The sequence below is a fragment of the Alternaria alternata genome (genome assembly GCF_001642055.1).
Source record: "Alternaria alternata strain SRC1lrK2f unplaced genomic scaffold CC77scaffold_45, whole genome shotgun sequence".
Taxonomy (NCBI): domain Eukaryota; kingdom Fungi; phylum Ascomycota; class Dothideomycetes; order Pleosporales; family Pleosporaceae; genus Alternaria; species Alternaria alternata.
Genome location: NW_017306234.1, coordinates 38,539 through 58,648, shown reverse-complemented (window position 1 = coordinate 58,648; position 20,110 = coordinate 38,539). Strand labels below are relative to the sequence as shown.

Genomic DNA, 20,110 nt, shown 5'->3' with positions numbered 1-20,110 from the left:
CAGCTTTGCGCCACCATGCACAGTTCTGGCACCCAGAACCAATCAGAATTCAGGCAGAAAACCAGGTGCACACACAGAACTCCCGTCTTGCGCCCCTGCAAGCAGGAGTTTGGGGGCTTGATAATACTCAAGCGGCTCGAGATGCACGGAATATGAGCCGGTATGTGGGCTTTAAGACCAATCTCAGGCCCTGTTGCTTCCGTTCATGAAACTAATGCTCGGATACGCTACCTCCACGATTTACCGCTTCTTATTACCTGTCTCTATTTCGAACTCACTTCCCGGATGTCGAGAGGGCTAATTGGTTCGATGTGGTTTGTGCCATCACACATCTGAGTACCAAGCACAGGACATGACAGCTTCGAGCTATGGATCCACTCACAGTGCTGGAGGCAGGGCATCACCCACAGGCTACAGGCATCGAACCAGCCGATGGAACTTGCAACGTTCCGCGATCACGTGTTCAACGACAGACAATACCGGTATCAAATTCGGGTCTTCTCAGTCCTCGATTCGGTAGGCCACTGTACTTCGGAGAGAACGAGTTTAGCGGTGGCCCTGACATAACCATTGACGATGGGAAAGGGAAGAGTCGTCCGGTCGATGAAGGCGACTATGATAGGAGACCCATCCCGGCATCGGAAAGCAGACGAAGCGAGGACGAGTCTTCCGTTCACAAAGTCAAGGATCTGGGCTTTGAGGCTGCTGCGGCAAATTTTTCGGCACTTTTCCACACACCCAGCGGTTGCGACTCGGTGATGTCCTCTCCTCTCGAAGCGCTTTTTGAAGAGCGGAGATTTCGTCGCTCTTCTCGATCACGGGATCCACTAGAGTCCGGATGTATCTTGTCTGACCTTCAAAACAAAGTTGAAGGATCTATGGCTTGGAGTCAGCTCGATAAGGAAGAATTTTTGCCACTTGATTCCTTTGAAACCATCTTAGATGCTAAGGCGATCGCATTGCTCTTGGACGAGACTTACAATTTCGCAACGAGTGAAGAGTTGAAGAAGAAGTTTGAGAGTATAGTGAACCCAATATCGGGACGAAGTCGGCGACGTACCTTGGGTATCTTGGTCCTGATGTCACAAGTTGCACATATTGAGCACTTCATCCGAGAGGACATTTGGGACGATGACCTACCCCTCGAACGCTCAGCGGGGAGCGTTATGGGATGTGTCAGAACTCGTAACTCAGAGAATGACAAGCTGATGGAGAACTGGAGTAGAATTGACATCAACTCCTTCTGCTCCTTCCAGAAGATGTTCTTCGTCCCCTTCTTTGATATACAGGAACACCGGCTGTGTTCTTACGAGCTGGAGTCAAATATCAGACTTCCTTGGAAGAAATACGAACACAAGACTAATGGAGGATTTGGTGTTGTTCACAAGGTTGAAATCCACCCAAGTCACCACAACTTTACAGGATCAAATGTTAGTATCCGTATTGTGCTGTTTTTTCTCAAGCAAGTCTAACACCTTTAGTCTTCGGTCAAACCAGTGTTCGCATTGAAAGCTATAGAGGCAGGGGATCACAAGGCGTACAGAGATGAGCTTGCTGCACTTGAAAAGACCTGTGCTCAGGTGCAGAGAGAGAAGCACCTGATTAAGCTCTTGCTCACGTTTCGACACGGAGATAAATTCTACCTTCTTTTCGAATGGGCGGACGGTAATCTCGGTGAATTCTGGGAAACTCATCGTACCAGGCCACCTACGTTGTTGGACGAGCGATGGGCAGCAAAACAATGTCTCGGCCTTGCGAGGGCAGTCAGTAGGATTCACGGGCTTACTACATGGCAAAAGAATGGCCGATCATCCTCGTTTGGATCACTCAACGACGCTGAGCGTGACTGGGGAAGGCATGGGGATATCAAGCCCGAGAATATCCTCTGGTTTCAAGAATATGAAACTGATCACGATCTTCTCGTGATTTCCGATCTTGGACTTACACGCTATCATTCGCAATCTTCGAAGTCTCTCGTCCCCCGTTCACGTATTGACGGGTGCAGTTACGCTTATCGACCACCCGAGTTGGACATAGAGGAGAGGATCTCACAAAAGTACGATATCTGGTCTTTGGGCTGCGTCTTTCTAGAGTTCGTCGTCTGGTACCTCCAAGGCTATGATGAAGTTGAATCCTTCAGTCTACAAAGAGAAGATGAAGATCTGGTGATCTATGAAGGAGTCAAAATCGACAAGTTTTTCAATATTGCGAAATCGGAAGATGGACAACGGAAACCGCAGGTCAAACAAGCCGTAAAAGACGTAAGACCACCGAGAATCTGGAGATTAACTATACTGATCGCTATCCAGCGCCTGAGAGAGTTGAAAGACCTCAGCACAGAGACTACGTTCGCGAGAGAGTTGCTTGATGTCATTGGAGATAAGATGCTCCGATGCACGCCGGATCGACGAGAAAAGATCGACGTTATCTGCACCGACCTCTCCAAGATTCTGGACTCAATCTTGAAAGCGAATAATCCCGAAGATTTTACACGTCTTTCACCAGATCATTCGCGAGATCTGGCTTATATTCGACGAGACGACTCTGCACCCTCTTTGCGTGCGCCGGCGAATATAAGCCTGTTTGAAGAAGCGCGCGAATCGGCTGCTGATGATCATGATCTCATAATGGGGGATGATAGCGATCCCGGACTGCTCATGCGCACAAGATCTCGGAAATCGAGACGAGAGGATGTTGAGCAAAGCAAGGTTCATAAGGACCTCGCACCAAGCACACTTGAAAAAAGTGTTTCGAAAATACCTGCAGAGATCGTAACAACAGCAGTGACGCGTAAAGAGACGAAAGACCAATTCCTACAGGTAGTATCGCAACCAGAACACACAGAAGCATCGCGCGAGGATGCCGCTGGCATCGATATACTAAGTCGGTCTCTTCCGACAACCGAACCGAACAATAAGAAGCACCGTATCAGCCAGAAGTTAAAAAAGTGGTTCCGAGAACCCCTGGTTAAGCTTAAGCGGATGTTGAAAGGGTGAAGAAACAATCCGGACCAGCAGGACGTCGTCATACGAACTGGACTTTGGTGATGAAAAAGCTTCTCGGATTGTTATTGTAGTGATGTTCAGTAACAAGCACTGCTCCAAAGAATCGGCCACAGACGATCCCGCAACGCTATCACATCGGCTCGAAACAAAGCCCTCATATACTTCCCAGCAAGCCTCACCACTTCGCAAAATCATTCCGTACTTCAAGGCTCCATTATATCGGTAGCCATCGAATGCATTCAATCGTCCAAGCTGATCTTGCTTCGAGGACGTATCTAGTATTATGGTTGTTGAGAGTTCCGAAACACTGAATACCGAACTCTTGCCCTTTGTGGGCCACTTAATTGCGATATAACCGGCTTGTCGCATGCCTGCTGCCATGGTCACTTTCCATATTGACGACCTAGCTACCCACCACTCCGAAAAGTTCTTCGATATAACAAACCCAACTTACACATCGTTTCCAATAATGCTGTGGGTCGAAGTGCAGGGAGGGTCTACTATGCTAGGCCTCAACGGCAAGGAGATTAAAGCAAGGATGGCAACGAACAATACTTCAGGAATACGACTTGGTACCATTCCAAAGTTCACTCGCTTTCTTGGGTGCAGACCCTGCCGTGCCACCTGTATTTTAAGACAGAGCAGGTACGACTATGTCTCACATCAGAAACACTTTCCTCGCAAATTTCATGATGGGATTCATGAGCCTCTTCATCACACTTGGCTTGGCTGTGCCCTTCAAAAACCACCCATACACCGATGACCAAGCTTCGTTTCCGCCACTCTCGAGAACGTCGCCATGGCATGGAATTATTCGGTCAATCTGCCATTCCGCGACCTTCTTCGCATCGCGTCGCATCAAAGTGTAGTCAACAGTCGCTATGTAGTACACGAGGCGCTTCGCCCATATCGATCGAGGATGTGCGCGCTTCGCAAACTCGCGCGATAGCGGACCTTGGTCTGACGAGCTGGGATGGTATTGCTGACATTCGGTCAGTGTCCGTACTCTATATTGCATGTGGGCGCAAACATACCTCTGTACATGGCAGGTTCATCATGAGATCTGACTGTATCAATGTCTTGGTTGGCTTATGGTACCAAGCGACACAGTATGTAATGAAACCCTCGAATAGCACGGTCTCGAAGTCTTGCGCAAAGTCGAACTGGTCTTCCGGACTTGTCCGCCAGTCTTTATAGATATAATTCCAATTCACGTCCTTTCTCATGCTATCTAGTCCCGGAACTCCGATAGTCTTTGCCTCTGGCCATGCATCGACGTAGTCTTTGACATACATGTGATGGCCCAGGTCACTCGCAATGAGGTGGACGCCGCCCAGTCGATCAAGCTTGTCGCGCACCGCGTCCTCCAACTGTATGGGATTGAGAAGCAGTATTCGATTGTCGTGTAGTCGGATGGCTGTGGCTCGATTGCCTACCGCAACGAATCTGCGATACCCGAACGGCGCGAAGCGGTTGAATGGCGTGGAGAAGGTGGTGATCGTCGGCGCGATATCGCGGATCTTCAGCCCGGCGGAAGGCATGCTTGTATCGCGGTTTGTTGACGCCGAAGTCGCTTGGACGTTGTGATTTCCCTTGTCCTGGGGGTATCGATGATTACTTCCGATTGTTCTCGCCGGCGTTGCTAGGACGTGACGCGCGCATTGGATGCAGCGCACTTCATGATGTCGTCATGACGCTTAGCACTTTGTCGAACGGCTGCACCGTCTCAATTACCGTCTTGTGATCTCACAGATCCCTGGAGCACATCCAGGAGTGGTTGCGCATATCGCCAGATCGCATGGAGCGCGGTGATCCTGTGTGCGCTTCATTGCGGTTGACTATGGTCTGGGCCGCTCTCAGGGTCGCGTCTGTCGCGTCTGCCCAATCTGCTGATCGCGTCCCGCTAGCCGGCCGATTAGACTTCGCCCTCGACTTTTGACACCTACCGTTTCGCGTGCTAGAGCGCTGCCTTTAGGACTAAGACCTTCTCTACACTCTTGTTGTTGAGCCCCTACCGTCCCGCACCTGGACGCGACACCATGGCAGACTGCGCCGGCAGTCGCGAGCTTGACTAGGACGACTACTTTCGTCGAGGCGTCGGTCTAACGCAAGGTAGAATCGCAGAATTGCTTTCTCAGCGAGACATGTCACATACTCTGTTGCGATGGCGAATTTAGCCAGGTTTTGTGGCGGAATGTTGCCAGCATGGTTGGCGAAAGGACTGTCGTGTTGGATGCTGAGACCTCAGTCGGACCGGCGTTTGAGCCATCCACGCCAACGCCAAATCCGCTGCACGTCTCAGCAATCCCGACGACTGTTGGTGTCCATCAGCTTCTATCTTATATACAATCAGGTCGATTGTCTTTACATTCCTTTGTATGTAGCAAACAGACTACTGTATATAAGCAGTTGTCTTATCTCTTGTAGGCAGTATCACTTCATCTTTTCTTTCTCTGCTCTATCTGATAACGACCACGTATATACCTTTGATCACTTTTGTGTAGTTATGTCAGGCAATGAGAAGCGTCTTCCACCCCTCGGGTCATCAATTCAGAAGAACAAGGTAATTTGCACCCACTACAAACCTCAAGCGCCATCCGGACGCCGTAGCACAGGTGGACATCGCGACACTTGAAATCCATCATGTCATCTATATTCTTTCACTGTGGTTTAAGAGATCATTCTATTGAATCTGAGACATTTCGAGGCCCATGTAGCCACAGGCGACATTTGAGTCGTAATCGCGATGGCAAAGGAACGATTCCAATTGTGTAAGTGAAATTGAACTGCGCACAGGTCGAGTGAGAATAGAGCGACAGTCAAACGTTTTCAGTGAAGTGCGATCATCATAGTGGCGTCGGCACATTATCGCCTCCTATGGTCTCCCTCCCACTATATAACCTTCTCCTCTCTCTACCAAGCTAGACAATATGCTCCACCGATCACTAGTCATTTCAACTGCAATACTGTATTCCAGATATACCTTGCCAACTCTCACGATGACGGAATTCCAAAGGATGTAAGTCTCTCGTCCGCAATGCTATGTTCATGTTCTCAACTCTCGTAGCACCGAGCACAATCTTGCTACCTCACCCTTCCTCGACCTTCCTGGTGAGGTGCGAAACAGGATCTACGAGTTCACTTTGGGCGGCAACATATGGAATATCGATGCGAAAGGACGTGCGATCAATCTTACACCTAAAGCTAATCGGAACGACCACCGGGATTTGCTCCTCGTCTGTCGTCAAATATACAGTGAGAGCCGCGTCTTGCCATGGTCACTCGGTTCATTCAAGTGCTTCCATGGGGTCAGATATCTTCGCCGCTGGCTTGCCAAGTTTCCGCCTGAATTTCGCAGGGCTATCACGTTCATCATCCTCTTGGGAAGCAACCAATCCGGAGCTCCTCCTTTGAAAGACGAACAGCTGGAGCAGGCATAGACCACCAGATCCAATCTCAACCTCGAGGACTTCCCCGGAATCAGGAGACTCCAGGTACAAGTCCTAAAACCTGTCTCTACTACAAAACTCCGGCAAATGGTTATGATAAAACCGCGTGAGCATATTGTAGGCAATGTCTGTGTGACATGGGTACATTCTAAGTACGCTGAATCAAGGTTGACAATGCCGGCGTGATAGAAAACCCGTTAAGCAGTCTCAATATGTGGGATTCGAGTATACCGGTTTTTGAACTGCGAAAAGGTATGAGCAGAGTATCTAGCCTTTCAAGAGAAACAGAGTTTACATAGCTTAGATCGCAAGGAATACGAACTTTCGAAACAATCAATTGGGATATCTTTTATCGTTATTGAATATGATATATCGAAGTAGTGTTGCCATCAACAAGGCGAATGCCATGCCTCTAAATCTACGTTCCAGGTCAGCAACAGTACACAATAGTTGTAGAAGAGCTAGAATCGAGCGGGCTTTTGCCATCTTTCAGTTCATGTGTTATGTGTGCTAATGATCATCAATGCTGCATGATACTGTCATTAGTTGGACCAGAAGCATGAACGTGATATATTAGCTTATTATCATTGTCACTTTATTTAATCTTCCTCTATCACGCGATGGGTGCGTAGAAGCTAAACTTTCCCTTGGGATCATACTTCTTTTTGAGAGCTTTAAGCTTCTTCTGCCTCCAGCTCTCATGGCCATACCAGGCCTCCGGTCCTTCATTACCGTACGCATAGTTGACGTAGGTGTGTAGGTCCTGCGATCCGGTTCCCTCAAGAATGATGTCGCGAAGCTGAGTGCCAAGCTTTTTGACCGCTTCGTCCTCTGCCTTGCCAGTAGAGTTATAGATGATCAAAGGTGCAGCGAGGGTGGTCGCATCGCGGAAGCCGTATGCGCTAGTATCGTTGTCGCGGAAGCGAACACCGGCACTGGCGTAGTTTTCAAACATGAAAATGGAGTTATAATATGGGTTTTCGGCACCTTTGATGGCTGAGGAGTAAACATCCCAGGCCTTTCGCTGTGCAGTGACGTTGTAGGAGGTTATGTAGATGGGAAAGCGAGGGTTGTTGAAGCCGAAATCCTGGCATGGAGGCGACTCGAGCGCGATACCAGTCCACTTTGCCAGATCCTTGTAGGTGCCGGACTCAGGTATAGCAGCGAGAGGACCAATGTCGTGAAAGGGGGCCGTGTACTTGGTGTCGACAGTAGTCACACCCTCTTGAACGATGAAGATGATGATCACTGGCTGCTTTCGTGTTAGCTGCGGAAATCATGAGTGCTCGTCAATCATCTTACCCCCTCAGTGCTGTACCTTGCATCGTTCTGCCAGTAAGTCCAATCATGGATGTCATCAGCCTGCTTTCCATCCTGCACGATGTATTTGTTGACAGCATCGTAAACCTCCTCTACCTTATCACCGCTGAATACGATAGTCTCGATCGCCCAATCGTAATGTGTGACATCGTAAACCTTGGAGGTAACAGACGTGACAACACCGAAGTTGTGTCCAGCGCCTTGCATACCCCACCATAAGTCTGACTTGCTGTCGATTGTCTTCAAGTCGCCATTTGCAAGAACAACATTCATCGAAAGAAACTGGTCGGCAATCAGGCCGTAGCGACCCTGAAACCACCCGTGACCACCACCAAGGGCGGGTCCCAAATAACTGACGCATTCGCAGCATCCAGTCACTAAGCATTGTTAGATCATGACAGGATGACCATGAGTGCGAAAACTGAGCTTACCAGTCTGCTTCCCAGCGGCCAAAAGAGCATCCGTCATGTTCTTCACGTTGATACCGCCGCCTACAGTCACCGACTTTCCGTCCTTGGCGATAGAGAAGGAGTCTAATTGAGGAAGATAGATCTCAATACCATAGTCCATCTTTCCCAAGGTTGTGAGTGTCCCATGGTGGCCGTTGTAGGTGAGGAATGGAATGTTGAAGTCGTTGGCAAACTTGACCTGCAGCACATGGCATTAGATGTGTTCTTGCCTGTTTATACACAGATACGCCCATCGCAAAACTCACAATCTTTTGAACATCCTTCTCGGTACCTGGAGCGATTACCACGTTGGGCGTGGGAGCCTCCAGATTGGACCATCGAGTTGTGTAAGTAGCGAACTCCTTGGTGCCCGGTAAATAGATTTTGGCGTTGGCGGAAAGGTACGGCGCCAGTGCATTCACGTCGACGCCTGACGCAGGGGTCCTGGAAAAGATGTCGAACGCCGAAGTAGGACCTGCTGAAACGATTGGCGCGAATGAGGTCAAGATCCAGCCTGCAACAGCCAATGGTGTCAGGACGCTTGGATACATGGCGCTGGTATGGCTCTGCCAATTGATGCGAGGTACAAATGCAGGCTACCAATGTGCTGAAGTGGCTCAAGCCTTCTCAAATAAAACAAAATAACTGATCGAGGGCGAAAAGCACCATGCTGAATGAGGAAGACTTCCGCACCGCCTTACGGAGGCCTTATTTTCAGGGTCCAGACGTCGTGGAGGCGGGACAGCATAGATTGAAGCATGCAGCTGAGGTTACACAATTGGTGCGAATCCGATCCTACGAGGGTCTTGAAGATTTGCGAGTCGTGCGCCTGCATATTGTCGAGCGAACTGGTAGGTTCCCCCGTGAGGTCCGGCATTACTGCGATTGGCTCGGCGCTCGGACAAGATCCCGCGAGCCGCACCGCCAACCGCGTGCGCAATAATAGCCGCTTTCCCCGGGCTATTGCCTGCGCGGCGGTCCTGTCCTGCTCAGACAGCCCCGTAGCTTGAGCAGTTCACATACCTGCCCTGAGATACGGGTTTTGCCTTCTGCCGACCTTGCCGCCGGCAATTGACTGCGCCATGCGACCACGCGTCTCGTGCTTCTCAGGACTGCATCTGTATTTCGAAAGTCGACGGAGAACTGAACGAATACACTTCGGATGCTTGAATTCGCGCAGAGTAGTACGCAAGTCATGTAGGAGACATCTCGGGTTCAAGAGCATCAAAATACAAGTGCCTAGGTATGATGTCTCGCGGCAAGGACGGATCCAAGAACACGGTCTTTTCTCCATGCAAAACCTGGTTTCCCCGGCCAGTCGCTCGTCGAATTCAACAGGGTTTACTAATAGAGGTCATTGCCCGCTTTGATATCGTATTCGCTGACGCGCCTTCACGATCTGCTCCGCATTTTCGATATACCGCATGTCAAGCCAACAAATTTGCGGTTAAGTTAACTACGCCTTGCATAGGGTCGGCCCGCAAACTCAAGCTTGGCGGTAAATGTGACTCCGGATCACAGAGATGCAATTAGCTTAAGGATATGCTCATTCAACTAGTGTTTGTGGCTTATCGCGAACACGGGGAGGTAAAGGATATATATCCGGTGCCGTCGCAATGCTCTCCGACCTAGTTCGATTCTGGAGATCAATGGCATTACTGCTGCTGAGTTGTGACCGAGCACGCTATTCCAGAAAGTGTCGTCATGGGTGTTGTGGAACTGTGGACTCTTTACGCATTCGCCGTCTCTTTCACGTTTTTGCGCACATACGCGAGGATCTCAGCGGTAGGCTATCGCCAACTTCAAGTTGACGACTATCTCGTATGGATTGCGATCGTGAGTAACTAGAATCATTCTTAACTATTTGTCGAGCTCTGCTAACGGCCTCATCGCCAGCTCATTTATACAGCTCAGTGCAGCCTTGGGTACAGCCTAGGGGTATATGTTCATGGTTTCGCAAATGATGGCATGACACCTCATGAGCGCAGTGCGCTTTCGCGAGACGATCCCGAGTATGGCATGAGGTATTTTAAGAGCCAGTGCAAAGTGCCAAAGGTGCAACAACATTCTTTCTTGTAGCTAATGTGATTGCAGGGTTACCGGATCTAAAATCCAAGTAGCAGGATGGACGACCGCCGCATGTCTGCTTTGGTCACTCAAGCTTTGCGTCGCACTTTTCTACCTTCGTCTTACAGTATGTGTGTTCATCGCATCTTATGCACGAGCTTAGACTGACGATCATTACATAGAACGGTCTCTATAAGTATACGACCCGCATTTGTGTCGCCTTCGTTTTCATTGTCACTAGCTTCATCGCCGTAATCTTCACGATCTATCTTTCCTGCCGGCCTTTTCACCATTACTGGCAAATCAATCCGGATCCTGGAAATGCATGTACAGCAGCGGTATCGAAGAATCTCATTTGGGTAACGTTCGTTTTCAACGTACTCACTGACATATACCTGCTGTTGATACCAATGCCGATGTTATGGAAGTCGAGTATGAAGAGATACAAGAAGATAGCGGCCATGATAGTACTTGGCGCTGGCATGCTGGTGATCGTGTGCGCGGTAGTTAAGAGCTTCTATCTCATCAGTGTAAGAAACTCTCCACTGAACGATGTTTTCGCGATAATGACATTGGCTGCCCTCTAGGATCCCCATAACAGCGCCGAGCTCACAGCTTCTTGGGGCACGCGTGAAACCTTCATCGCCATCTTTACCACAAACCTGCCTATGATCTTTCCCCTACTCAAGAACTGGTTCGCCCCGTTCTTGTCCAGTACGATCGGATCGAGCAATTCAAAGCCACAAAAGCCGCCTCCAGGCAGTGATTTTAGAACCATAGGTGGTGGCTTGGGAGACGGTGGCTTAGGTGTCGCCAGAATCAGCCGAGCGGCACCACACGAGGCGCGCCACAACATTACAGATCTGACTTTTGACAACGAAAGCGAAGAGCATATTCTGAACGAAGAGGACTTAAGGCTTGAACACATCCAAGGGGCTACTAGTGAACAGCAAGGGAAGGATATCATTGTCGTGACAGATCAGTTCAACGTTAAGTCTGAACACCGCAGCAATGCACAGAGCAAGGAGTAATTCCAGGTCATGTAGCGTATATGACAAGAACCAATATCTCCTGCCATAATCTTGTTCTACCTAACTCGCTGTAACATTAGTTGCAAGAGGCTAGTCAAGCCGCGTTGCCGCGTTAAGAAGACGTGATTCAATGGGAACCATGCATCATGAGGCTCACTCAAAAGGGGCACAAGGATGCTGGGCGGCCGCTGCCAACATGATGCTTGGTCATTCACGACATGATAGTGTTTGCGGACTATGGACTTCGATTGATCTTGCAAAATCGTCTCATATTGCTTGATCTATATGCTCCACCAGCCGTTCCAATGCTGTCAATTAATCGCACATCTTTCCAACTCGTTTGTGAAATAAGGAGTCCGAGCGAATGTTGTGATCAATCCTAGGGGCAGATACACGTGGTTCCCTCCTAAAAGTCCAATCTCTTAGCAGGTTGCGATGCAAGATTATGAGCTAGGAACTTACAACTCTGCAGCCATTTGTGATAGAGCAAGTGTTGCCGGGCGGTCGAACGGGGCCTCGTTGAGCGTCACGTGCGACATATTGCGAGTTTGGCACAGCCAGTGCTACACTGAAGAGAGCGAGTGTTACAAGAGCGAACTTCATTTTGACAGTTGATTGGAAGTAGCTTGATGAAAGGGGTAGTTGAGGGCAGTATTGAATGTATGATAACATTTGTACTTTATATACTTGAATGCCACTACGAGTCAGGAACTGGCCTCAATCCTCTCCGTCAGCACTACGTAGGGTTTAAACCCCAGCCTTGTTCTTTCCATGTACACGACTTATGGATATCGTGAAGAATGACTACTCTGCGGCCCTTCTTATGACATTATTTCCGATTTTGGCATTGCGGAACGAGTTCACTCCGCGGTCCGATTCAACTTAGTCACGATGTTGTACGTTTGTACATCGCCCACATTGTTCCTCTGAATAATGAGGCAATGCCAAAACAGAACTCGAACTCAGCTCATCCCTTGGAGTGAGCCTTTAGCATTCGATTTGTTTCGTCCAGTTACGATGTATTCTCTGGCGTGGTTCAATCCCCTCGGTCGCCCAGCGCTAACTTGCTGCGTTCTCTCTATACTAGCAGCATTGTCCTGGTCACAGCTCCATTTATCCATCCCCAGGCTGCAGTATAACGACGCGTATTCGGTACGAATACTCTCCTTCGACCCTTTGATGATCTACATAATAGACTTCGTGCCAAAATATGAGAGAAATCATCTCCTTCAGGCTGGGTATGTCGTTACCCGAACATGAGCTCATGACATGTTGACATCGAACAGCGAGAATCTGTTTATGAGATCAACAGTCGGTATCGGGAACAGCTCAGCTATCTCGAATGAGCGAACAAGTTCCACTGCTGTCTTGAACAGCTCAGACCCGGTAGTCCAGCGAATCATATCTCGTGCCTCCTCTTTTCAAGGCTATACGTCTTTGGAAGATCACGAACCACTTCAGATGACTCGATATTCCGCCGGCCAAGAATTCAAACCTCACTGGGATCATAGACAATTTGAGCCAGTGCCAGAGAACGAGACGCAACGTATTACAACCTTTTTCGCCATTCTTGAGGCAACTTGCGAGACGTGCGGAACGAGATTCCCAGATTTGAGAATTGATTGGTCGAAAGAGGATACGAGGTGGTGTCAGTTTGTTGATTGTAATGACCATGAAGGCGTTACTATACGACCCATTCCAGGAAATGCTTTGTTTTGGAAAAACCTCGATAACGCTGGGGCTGGCGACCCAAGAACCCTTCATGCTGGGCTTCCACCTATAGCAGGAGTCAAGACTGGGTTGGACATCTGGACGCATACCCCACGGTTAATTGAGTAGCGCTTCCTGTAGTGGCCGAACCATGTACTAGCCCTTGCACGTGTCTCTGCCCCAATCTACCTGATCTATCTTGCTCGATTATGAATCGAGCTCTTGTTCTGATTACTTTCACTTTCGCGACCAAAGACTCGGAATCACACGAGATCTAGGCATTCGTTGTGCAATCCGAAGATTTTCGGTAGCAGATGGAGATTCCTGGACGGCCCAAGTCGGCCATGCCGGGGCTAGAAGGCAGTAACAGGACTCAATCTAAGCCACAATGAGTTCTCACATGCCCGTTCATCGGTCTCGTTGTCAAGTTTATCTGATGAGGTCAGGGATATTTGCTTGACTGCAGACGGACAGTGGTTTCAAGAGCAGCTTGGCGATCATATTGACTCTAACGGGCTAGACTGATGGAGTGGTAGCAGCATTGATCATCAAAACAGATCTGCGTATGATGATGCCTCTATACTACTTGCTTCCAAGCATAACGGCAAAAGTATTGTATCATCTCGCGTGGATATGTCGGTGATGCGACTTCACCTCTGGCTCACCATCACCTTTCTAACTGGAGTCGCCGTGCTCTTACACGACCTTCTACTATCTCTTGCGGACCATCAACACGCTATGCAGACAATTAGATAGCACAGCAATAGCAGGTTAGGTTAGCTAACGATCACGAAAGATTCTTAGTAGAAGTGAATCCTGCGCATTTATGTAGACTCGGCGGTTTACGTGTCCGTGTTGAGGCATGATAGGATGGCGATGACGATCCGATGGACGCCAAAAGTGGCATGAATCTGGCTCAAAAGGTGAACAGGCTCTTGTGCTACGAGGTCTCAAGGGATATCCAGGACTCCCCAGCACGATTGAAGTCTACACAGTATTTTGCGAATTTCAATCGATGTTGCCGGTCGGATATAACGTGTGCGATGGTGAGAAATGGGGAGAAAAGGGCCGTACAGAGTAAGCACTAAAGGATCAGCAACTCTTGGCCACTTGACTGTCGGCAACTTTGTCGCTGCCGACATCCTAGAGCAGAGAGAGATTACTAACGGCCTTAGCACATGAGTGATTACTCAAATGAACCACCGCGATGGCTGATAAATATCCAGTTGCGAATCGCTTTTGCTATAGTAGACGAGTGCAACGACCAGGCGCTGAACAGATGTACGTGGCGTCATTCTTCCACCTGTCTCTGAGTCCAACAAGTGGTCGCTACCTCTGCAGTTGACACGGATGTTCTTTTTTGAAGTCACTGGCGCGAATACGATACAAAGGATACAACAGGAACGACTAAGTAACTTCTTGGGCATGTTGTCTATCTATATATGATACTGGGGAGAACTCTTCCTTGAGTACAACTCTCGTCACTGCCTGGAACCGATCTGAGAAACACCCGTTGATAGTGCATTGCAGCAGTGGGTCTATTCCAATTTGCATACGGCCTAGAAGTCGAGAGATGGGATTCTTCTCAAGAACTTGTACTGTAACGAGGGTCTGGCCGTGATCTTTATACATCTGTTGGTTGTATTCCTAGAGAAATTGGGGATCCTGGGGTCGCGGGCTGTATGTATTCCACGGCGCCTACGAGAGAGGGCTGAGCCATTACCTCGCGAGGCGTGGCGGATGGTGAGCGCGTCACAATAGAAGCATTACCCGAGGCTCCTGGAAATGAGGCTTCATCAACGTCGAGCGCACGCACTACCTGGTCAGACCTGTCTGGTCCCGTAGTAGATGGAAGTGAGCCCAGCGCTAGGGAGGTAACATTGCCCAGCATGACATCGAGCAAATTCATTGAGCGGGCTGCAATCCAAGGTCGGTTAGGCAGCGTGCGATACTTTGACTTGCCGCTTGTCACGGCGTTAGGAGGTGCTGCACTGTACAAATATGTGCTGATAGCGGCTGCTGCGTGATTTTGGTACCATGGATCGTCGGTGAGCAGTGCGAAGCCAGGATCGTTAGGTACCAGAGTGCTCGGCCAGCATCGATTAACACTCAATCCATCGTCAGCATGAGAGGTCAATCTTGTGTGTTCCCAGTGTCTGATTTCGAAAACAGCGTTCGGCACTTCGACACCAACGCTTGTAATGTATGCTTCATGGTATCTTAGCATGGCGACCATCATAGACGGATGTCGTTACTTACTTGTTGTACCCCCTCCGACCCTTTGTGAGACTGTCGAACTTGTTGTTGTGGCTGCGCCATTTCTCATTGTCCTTTTGGCCGCGTCTTTCCACGCATCGTGGCTGGGACAGAACGCACTCCAGATCCCACCCGCTCCGCCGTTGTCAGGTTGAGGTATCAAGCGGATGAATTGCCCGGCCTTCTTCCTGGGACTCTGTGAATTCTGTCCCCAGAAGTAGCGCGGCGGCCATTCATCTCGTTCGCAATCGCCGAACTCGGTCCATTCTTTTGACCATTCCCAGTGATGCTGAGCTGTCCTGGGCACGCTTGGGCGACTACCCCAGAGACCCCAGTCATCTGTTGCCTTGCCGTGTTTACTAGTACTTGACGTCGCCCAACACGTGAATCGAACCATATCAGGCGTGTTTGTATGAACGCTCATCACCGAACTATAGTGATAGCATGCCTGTGACCACTTCTCTGAGCAGGTCATTGGAGGCGTCGTCATGAACGTAGAGATGCTTGTCGTTGTGGTTGAGTCTGTCCTTGTGATGGGTCCGTTGTTGCAGGAGGTAGCTCTTTGTTGCAACCGGGCAGTAACTTCCGTGTAATGAACTTCATGAATGATATTCATCGGGGAAAGTCGTGAATCAAAGCGACCATTGCTTGTGTCAAAACTGAGCTCAAGCAAGCTTCTCTTTGGTCTGCATGTGTTGTTGTTGTTGTCGTCATCTTTTGAACCGTCCTTGCGACAATTGCCGAGTACTTTTTGCAAAGAGTCATCGTGCTTCTTGAATGTTGCACCCATCTTGCTGACGTCGAACTTGGTCTGCGCTCGCCGAGCGGCGCCCAGTTCTGCGAAGTCTCGAGGTTTACGGACGCGTCCAGCACTTAGCAGCCCCATAATAGCCATGGCCGCGTTTTCCGGATTGGCAACTACGTCTGCGATAGTGAAAGCGGCATTCCCAATCATTCCGGCCATAGCAATCATGCGAGCAACGGTGGCTGCGCCCGCCGCCATCGCTGCGAATTCGCCAACAAAAGGAATCAAGAAAAGAAGGGCCGAGATAATTGTAATGATGAGATTCTTCTTCTCCTCTTCTCTGATCTCTCCGCCTTTCTCTTTCGCTTCCTCCATCGAGTCCACAGCTTGCGCGAAGAGAAAGACTGGCACTGAGAGGACTTGAACCACATCGCCGTTGGAGCCATCCCATATACCTGCCACGATATCGAAGAAGCGAGCGGACATGGCATTTCTGGTGGCTTCAAGATCGATGCTCTTGATAATCTCCTTGGGATCAGGAATGCCAAAATCCTTCTTGAGAACAGGTATACCAGTGACAGTGACGTCTCTGTAGATGCACAGGCAAGCGGGTTGCCCTTGGCAACTCGAGCAGTCGTTCACCTCCTCGTGGAATTCACCGAGTTCGATCCAATCAGAGATGATGCCCGCTTCTGCTTCGAGGGTATCATAGAAGCCATCGCTATCTCTGATCGTCATCTTCATAGTCATTTTACCCTGGAAGATCAAAGGATCATCTTTCATCAAGTCCTCGCAGGGACCGTTGTACTTGTCTTTCCCGCCGGATCGTTGAAAGTCACAATCAGTGTACTTTCGGATGTTGCCGAACTCCCAGTCCGCGAACTTTTTAAAAGCCGCCTCGGCACTCTTCTTGATGACTCGTTCATAAGCCTCGAAGTTCTTGTCGTAGCCATTGTCTGCGTCGTTGTATTTGGTGATAGAACCATCCAGCATCTTCTCAAGAATGCTGACAGCGAGAACGGGCTTGCAGTCGTCCGATACATCACCATCGTTCGCCAGAGCTTCGAGATCTGCGTATTCCTTGGTGAGGGGGCAGTTCTTACCACCCATTTGGTTGTCGTCGTCTTCGCCGTTGTTACCAATGCCGCTATCGCCATAGTCCTTGTCGAGGTCGACAGCCCAGTCCGACACTCCCCCGAAATTGAGTTTTGTGTACTTGTTGATGCGGTTTTGCTTGGTCTCGTCGGTCATCCATGCTACCCACTCTGTGTCTTGGTACACAAGATAGTCGGTATCGGTGTCATCGCTCCATTCCTTGACTCCAAGAAGCTCTTTGTTCCACAAAATCTCTCGAATTTCTGCAGAAGATATGTAGCCGCCCGTTCCAGTGCAAGGTCCCGGCATCGCATCTGACACAGTCCTACTGCCTGTGTATCTGCACATCTCGCTCGTGCAACCCTCTTCGGCCATTTTGAAGCTGCGACCATAGCTAGCTATACCAACCACAACCTTGTATGAGGGAACGCCAGCCTTTGTAATCATAGCTAGTGCAGTAGTTGTCTCGGTCATATTGACATGCGAACGTAGGCAGTCGCCTTCAGGGCAGCCAGGACTTGACCATTTGTTACCATAGTCCCATTGTCCGTGCAGGTCGTAGGTCATGTAGATAATGTAGTCAATGACACTAGACATCTCTTTGATTGGAAACGCCTTCAAATACCAATACGAGGCAGGAGCCGCGATCGAGACTGATTTGCTTCCCATACGACGTTTGACCAATTTCAGAAACTCAAGATAGTTGGTGCCTTCGTCGGCGGCGCCGGGAACGGGCGTGATATCCTGGGCACCAGGGTACTCCCAATCAAAGTCGATACCGTCAAGGCCATGCTCGTTTACGAAAGCAACCACATTGTCTGCAAATGTAGCACGGTTGGCTTGACTGACAGCCTGACGAAAGATGGTGTAGGTTGGTGCATCAGCTGAGAAGGCCCAACCGCCAAGTGACACTATCCTTTTGATGCCAGTCATCTTCTTCAGCTTTTCGAACTGGTCCTTTAGCGTACCGACGTCGATTTTGAAATCTCCAGCAGTAACATTTGGAAACGCAAAGTGGATATGGGTATACTTCTTTGTGTCGATATCTGTGACGTCCATATGCAAACATGGGCGATCCTGATTCCAAGCCTCGAAGTAGGCGACGTGGGCGAAGCTCGCTGGCCCTTTGGCATTGTTGGTGATATTCATCCCACAATTAGATATGCATCCGTTCATGCCCGGCTTCGATGTACCAGGAGCGCCTGTATCAGCTGGATTCTCGATGCAGAAGTCCTTGTCCATTCCACACTGGCCCCAGACGTTACAACAGACATTCAGGGGGCATGGGTTCATATCGGCAAGCTTTTTGTTACCCCGAACCTCTCCATTTGGCTTCTGCGGCCCGCAGACGGCATTTTCGATAGGATTTGGCATTGGAGGTTCGCCATCGGAAAGGCATATCTTCTGGCCAGGTTGAAGGTTGTCGCAGCCAGCAAAGCCCCACGTGTTCTTGTTGAGATCTTCTATGCCCTTCGTGGTGAGATAATTCGCATCGGCAAGGGCCCAGCAACCGTCACCATCCTTGATGTCGTACGAAAAACACGAGCCATCAGCATTTTTCTTTGGGCGGACTACGGATGAATGTTAGTCCTCAAGTCAAAAGCCAGGACAGCGATTTCACCTACAGTCAGGGAGGTCGCCAGCCGAACAGCAGACAAACTGTTTAGGTTTGAGCTTGTTGCAGAAGTCTTCTCCAGGGTTGAACTTGTAGAACTTCGTCAAGCTGATACCACATCGTTCTGCTAACCCATAGCAATCGTCACCGCTGAATACCTCTTGATAGCTACAAGTAGCCCTTCGATGCAAGTTGAGAGACGAGGTAGCATTAGAAGAATGATTCGTGGAGTTATTCGCCGTCGCATTTGAGGAGCTGTTCATACTTTTGACAAGCCAGTATTTGATGTCGAAGTCTGACCACCCAGAAGTTGTATCAGCGCCTGAGGGGCTTCTACCCTGACTCCAGCTAGAAACCGCTTCCTGGGCTGCGGTGATATTGTTTTGAAGGTCCGCAACGATGCCAAAACCCAAGGAAGATGAATGTGTTTCCTTGTAGTTTTGTACGGTGAAGCGATTGGTTTCGCCACTTCCACTGGACTGTATTGCTGAAATGAGGCGCTCAACTACGGGGCTGAAGGCCTCTCGATCGACCGCGTGACCAACAAAAGCTCCCACAGTAGCCGATCCGACCTTAGCGAACATCGTAATGTGTCTACAGTCACCGGTCTTGGTGATGTAGCTTTTCAGCGTTCGAAGAGCCGCAGCGGCATCTTCATCACTGGCCGTGCTGTCCATTTCGGCCGGGTTCGTGTGCCATTCATGGTAGTAAACCGAAGTCTGGTTAGACTTTGGAGCCATGTTTGACGGACAGCCTGGAGACTGCAACCTTTCGGATCGCTTCTTTGGTGTACCAAAGGTGAACGGCACAGGATCATAGTCGGGTGCCTGTTTTGTGTCATCCTCGGAATCCGTACAGGCACGAATAGTAATGTGCTTGTCGGGAGAGTTGACGGGGATGTCCAGCATAGTGCTGAAAAGCAGGGGCTTTTTGCATCGATTGAGTGCGACGACACCATGAAGATACGTCCACTTCAGAGCATCCAATCCAGACTTGCTACATCGAACAGGACATGGATTTATAGGACTCGCAGCGTCGCTCTCAGCATGCGTTTGAACACCAAAAATGAGTGTGAAGAAGACAATGAAGAGAGCGGACGAGTACATGGTGCAAGGACGTGCCGAAAAGAATGACAAAAATATCATGAGTGTATAGGATTGAAAAAGAAGAGACGATAGACGAGGTCCGTAATCACGAACTGGCTTTGCAGCAACAGGAATGAATGATGTTGAGAATGAAGAAGATGACCTTCTGTGCAGACCAAAGTCTACTCAGTGATCAATATAAGTAACCCGTCTGACAAGACCTGCATCAGGGAATTGAGCGATTATGCTCAAGATGTGCCCCTTTGAAGTGCGCCTCGGGAAT

The 20,110-nt window shown here is 49.5% G+C and overlaps 7 protein-coding genes across 7 annotated transcripts; 4 read left to right on the top strand and 3 right to left on the bottom strand.

The window, feature by feature from the left end:
* Positions 1-368: 368 nt before the first annotated feature.
* Positions 369-2,996, top strand: CC77DRAFT_1067956 (kinase-like protein; the record flags this gene model as incomplete). The annotated part of the gene is made up of 3 exons (XM_018529053.1): positions 369-1,430; positions 1,482-2,261; positions 2,310-2,996. The coding sequence occupies 3 exons, from the start codon at positions 369-371 to the stop codon at positions 2,994-2,996; spliced, it is 2,529 nt and encodes an 842-aa protein (XP_018378788.1).
* A 748-nt stretch (positions 2,997-3,744) lies between these two features.
* Positions 3,745-4,525, bottom strand: CC77DRAFT_897700 (hypothetical protein; the record flags this gene model as incomplete). Its single annotated transcript, XM_018533551.1, has 2 exons — positions 3,745-3,987; positions 4,040-4,525. Coding segments are annotated over 2 exons (729 nt in total), but the record flags the coding sequence as incomplete, so codon positions are not given.
* A 1,479-nt stretch (positions 4,526-6,004) lies between these two features.
* On the top strand, positions 6,005-6,445 carry CC77DRAFT_1067954 (hypothetical protein; the record flags this gene model as incomplete). Its single annotated transcript, XM_018529052.1, has 2 exons — positions 6,005-6,024; positions 6,073-6,445. The coding sequence occupies 2 exons, from the start codon at positions 6,005-6,007 to the stop codon at positions 6,443-6,445; spliced, it is 393 nt and encodes a 130-aa protein (XP_018378786.1).
* A 622-nt stretch (positions 6,446-7,067) lies between these two features.
* CC77DRAFT_1003454 (FAD-binding domain-containing protein) lies at positions 7,068-8,911 on the bottom strand (the record flags this gene model as incomplete). Its single annotated transcript, XM_018523209.1, has 4 exons — positions 8,490-8,911; positions 8,206-8,422; positions 7,757-8,151; positions 7,068-7,706 (listed from the first exon to the last, which is right to left on the bottom strand). The coding sequence occupies exons 1-4, from the start codon at positions 8,772-8,774 to the stop codon at positions 7,068-7,070; spliced, it is 1,536 nt and encodes a 511-aa protein (XP_018378785.1). The 5' UTR covers positions 8,775-8,911.
* Positions 8,912-9,927: 1,016 nt separating this feature from the next.
* CC77DRAFT_1036378 (hypothetical protein) lies at positions 9,928-11,321 on the top strand (the record flags this gene model as incomplete). Its single annotated transcript, XM_018527010.1, has 6 exons — positions 9,928-10,059; positions 10,120-10,247; positions 10,318-10,417; positions 10,473-10,820; positions 10,878-11,099; positions 11,241-11,321. 6 exons carry the CDS (start codon positions 9,928-9,930, stop codon positions 11,319-11,321), a joined length of 1,011 nt encoding a protein of 336 aa, XP_018378784.1.
* Positions 11,322-12,500: 1,179 nt separating this feature from the next.
* CC77DRAFT_1036377 (hypothetical protein) lies at positions 12,501-13,160 on the top strand (the record flags this gene model as incomplete). The annotated part of the gene is made up of 2 exons (XM_018527009.1): positions 12,501-12,559; positions 12,608-13,160. 2 exons carry the CDS (start codon positions 12,501-12,503, stop codon positions 13,158-13,160), a joined length of 612 nt encoding a protein of 203 aa, XP_018378783.1.
* A 2,792-nt stretch (positions 13,161-15,952) lies between these two features.
* On the bottom strand, positions 15,953-19,848 carry CC77DRAFT_1036376 (chitinase; the record flags this gene model as incomplete). Its single annotated transcript, XM_018527008.1, has 3 exons — positions 15,953-15,973; positions 16,036-18,698; positions 18,753-19,848. The coding sequence occupies 3 exons, from the start codon at positions 19,846-19,848 to the stop codon at positions 15,953-15,955; spliced, it is 3,780 nt and encodes a 1,259-aa protein (XP_018378782.1).
* Positions 19,849-20,110: the final 262 nt, after the last annotated feature.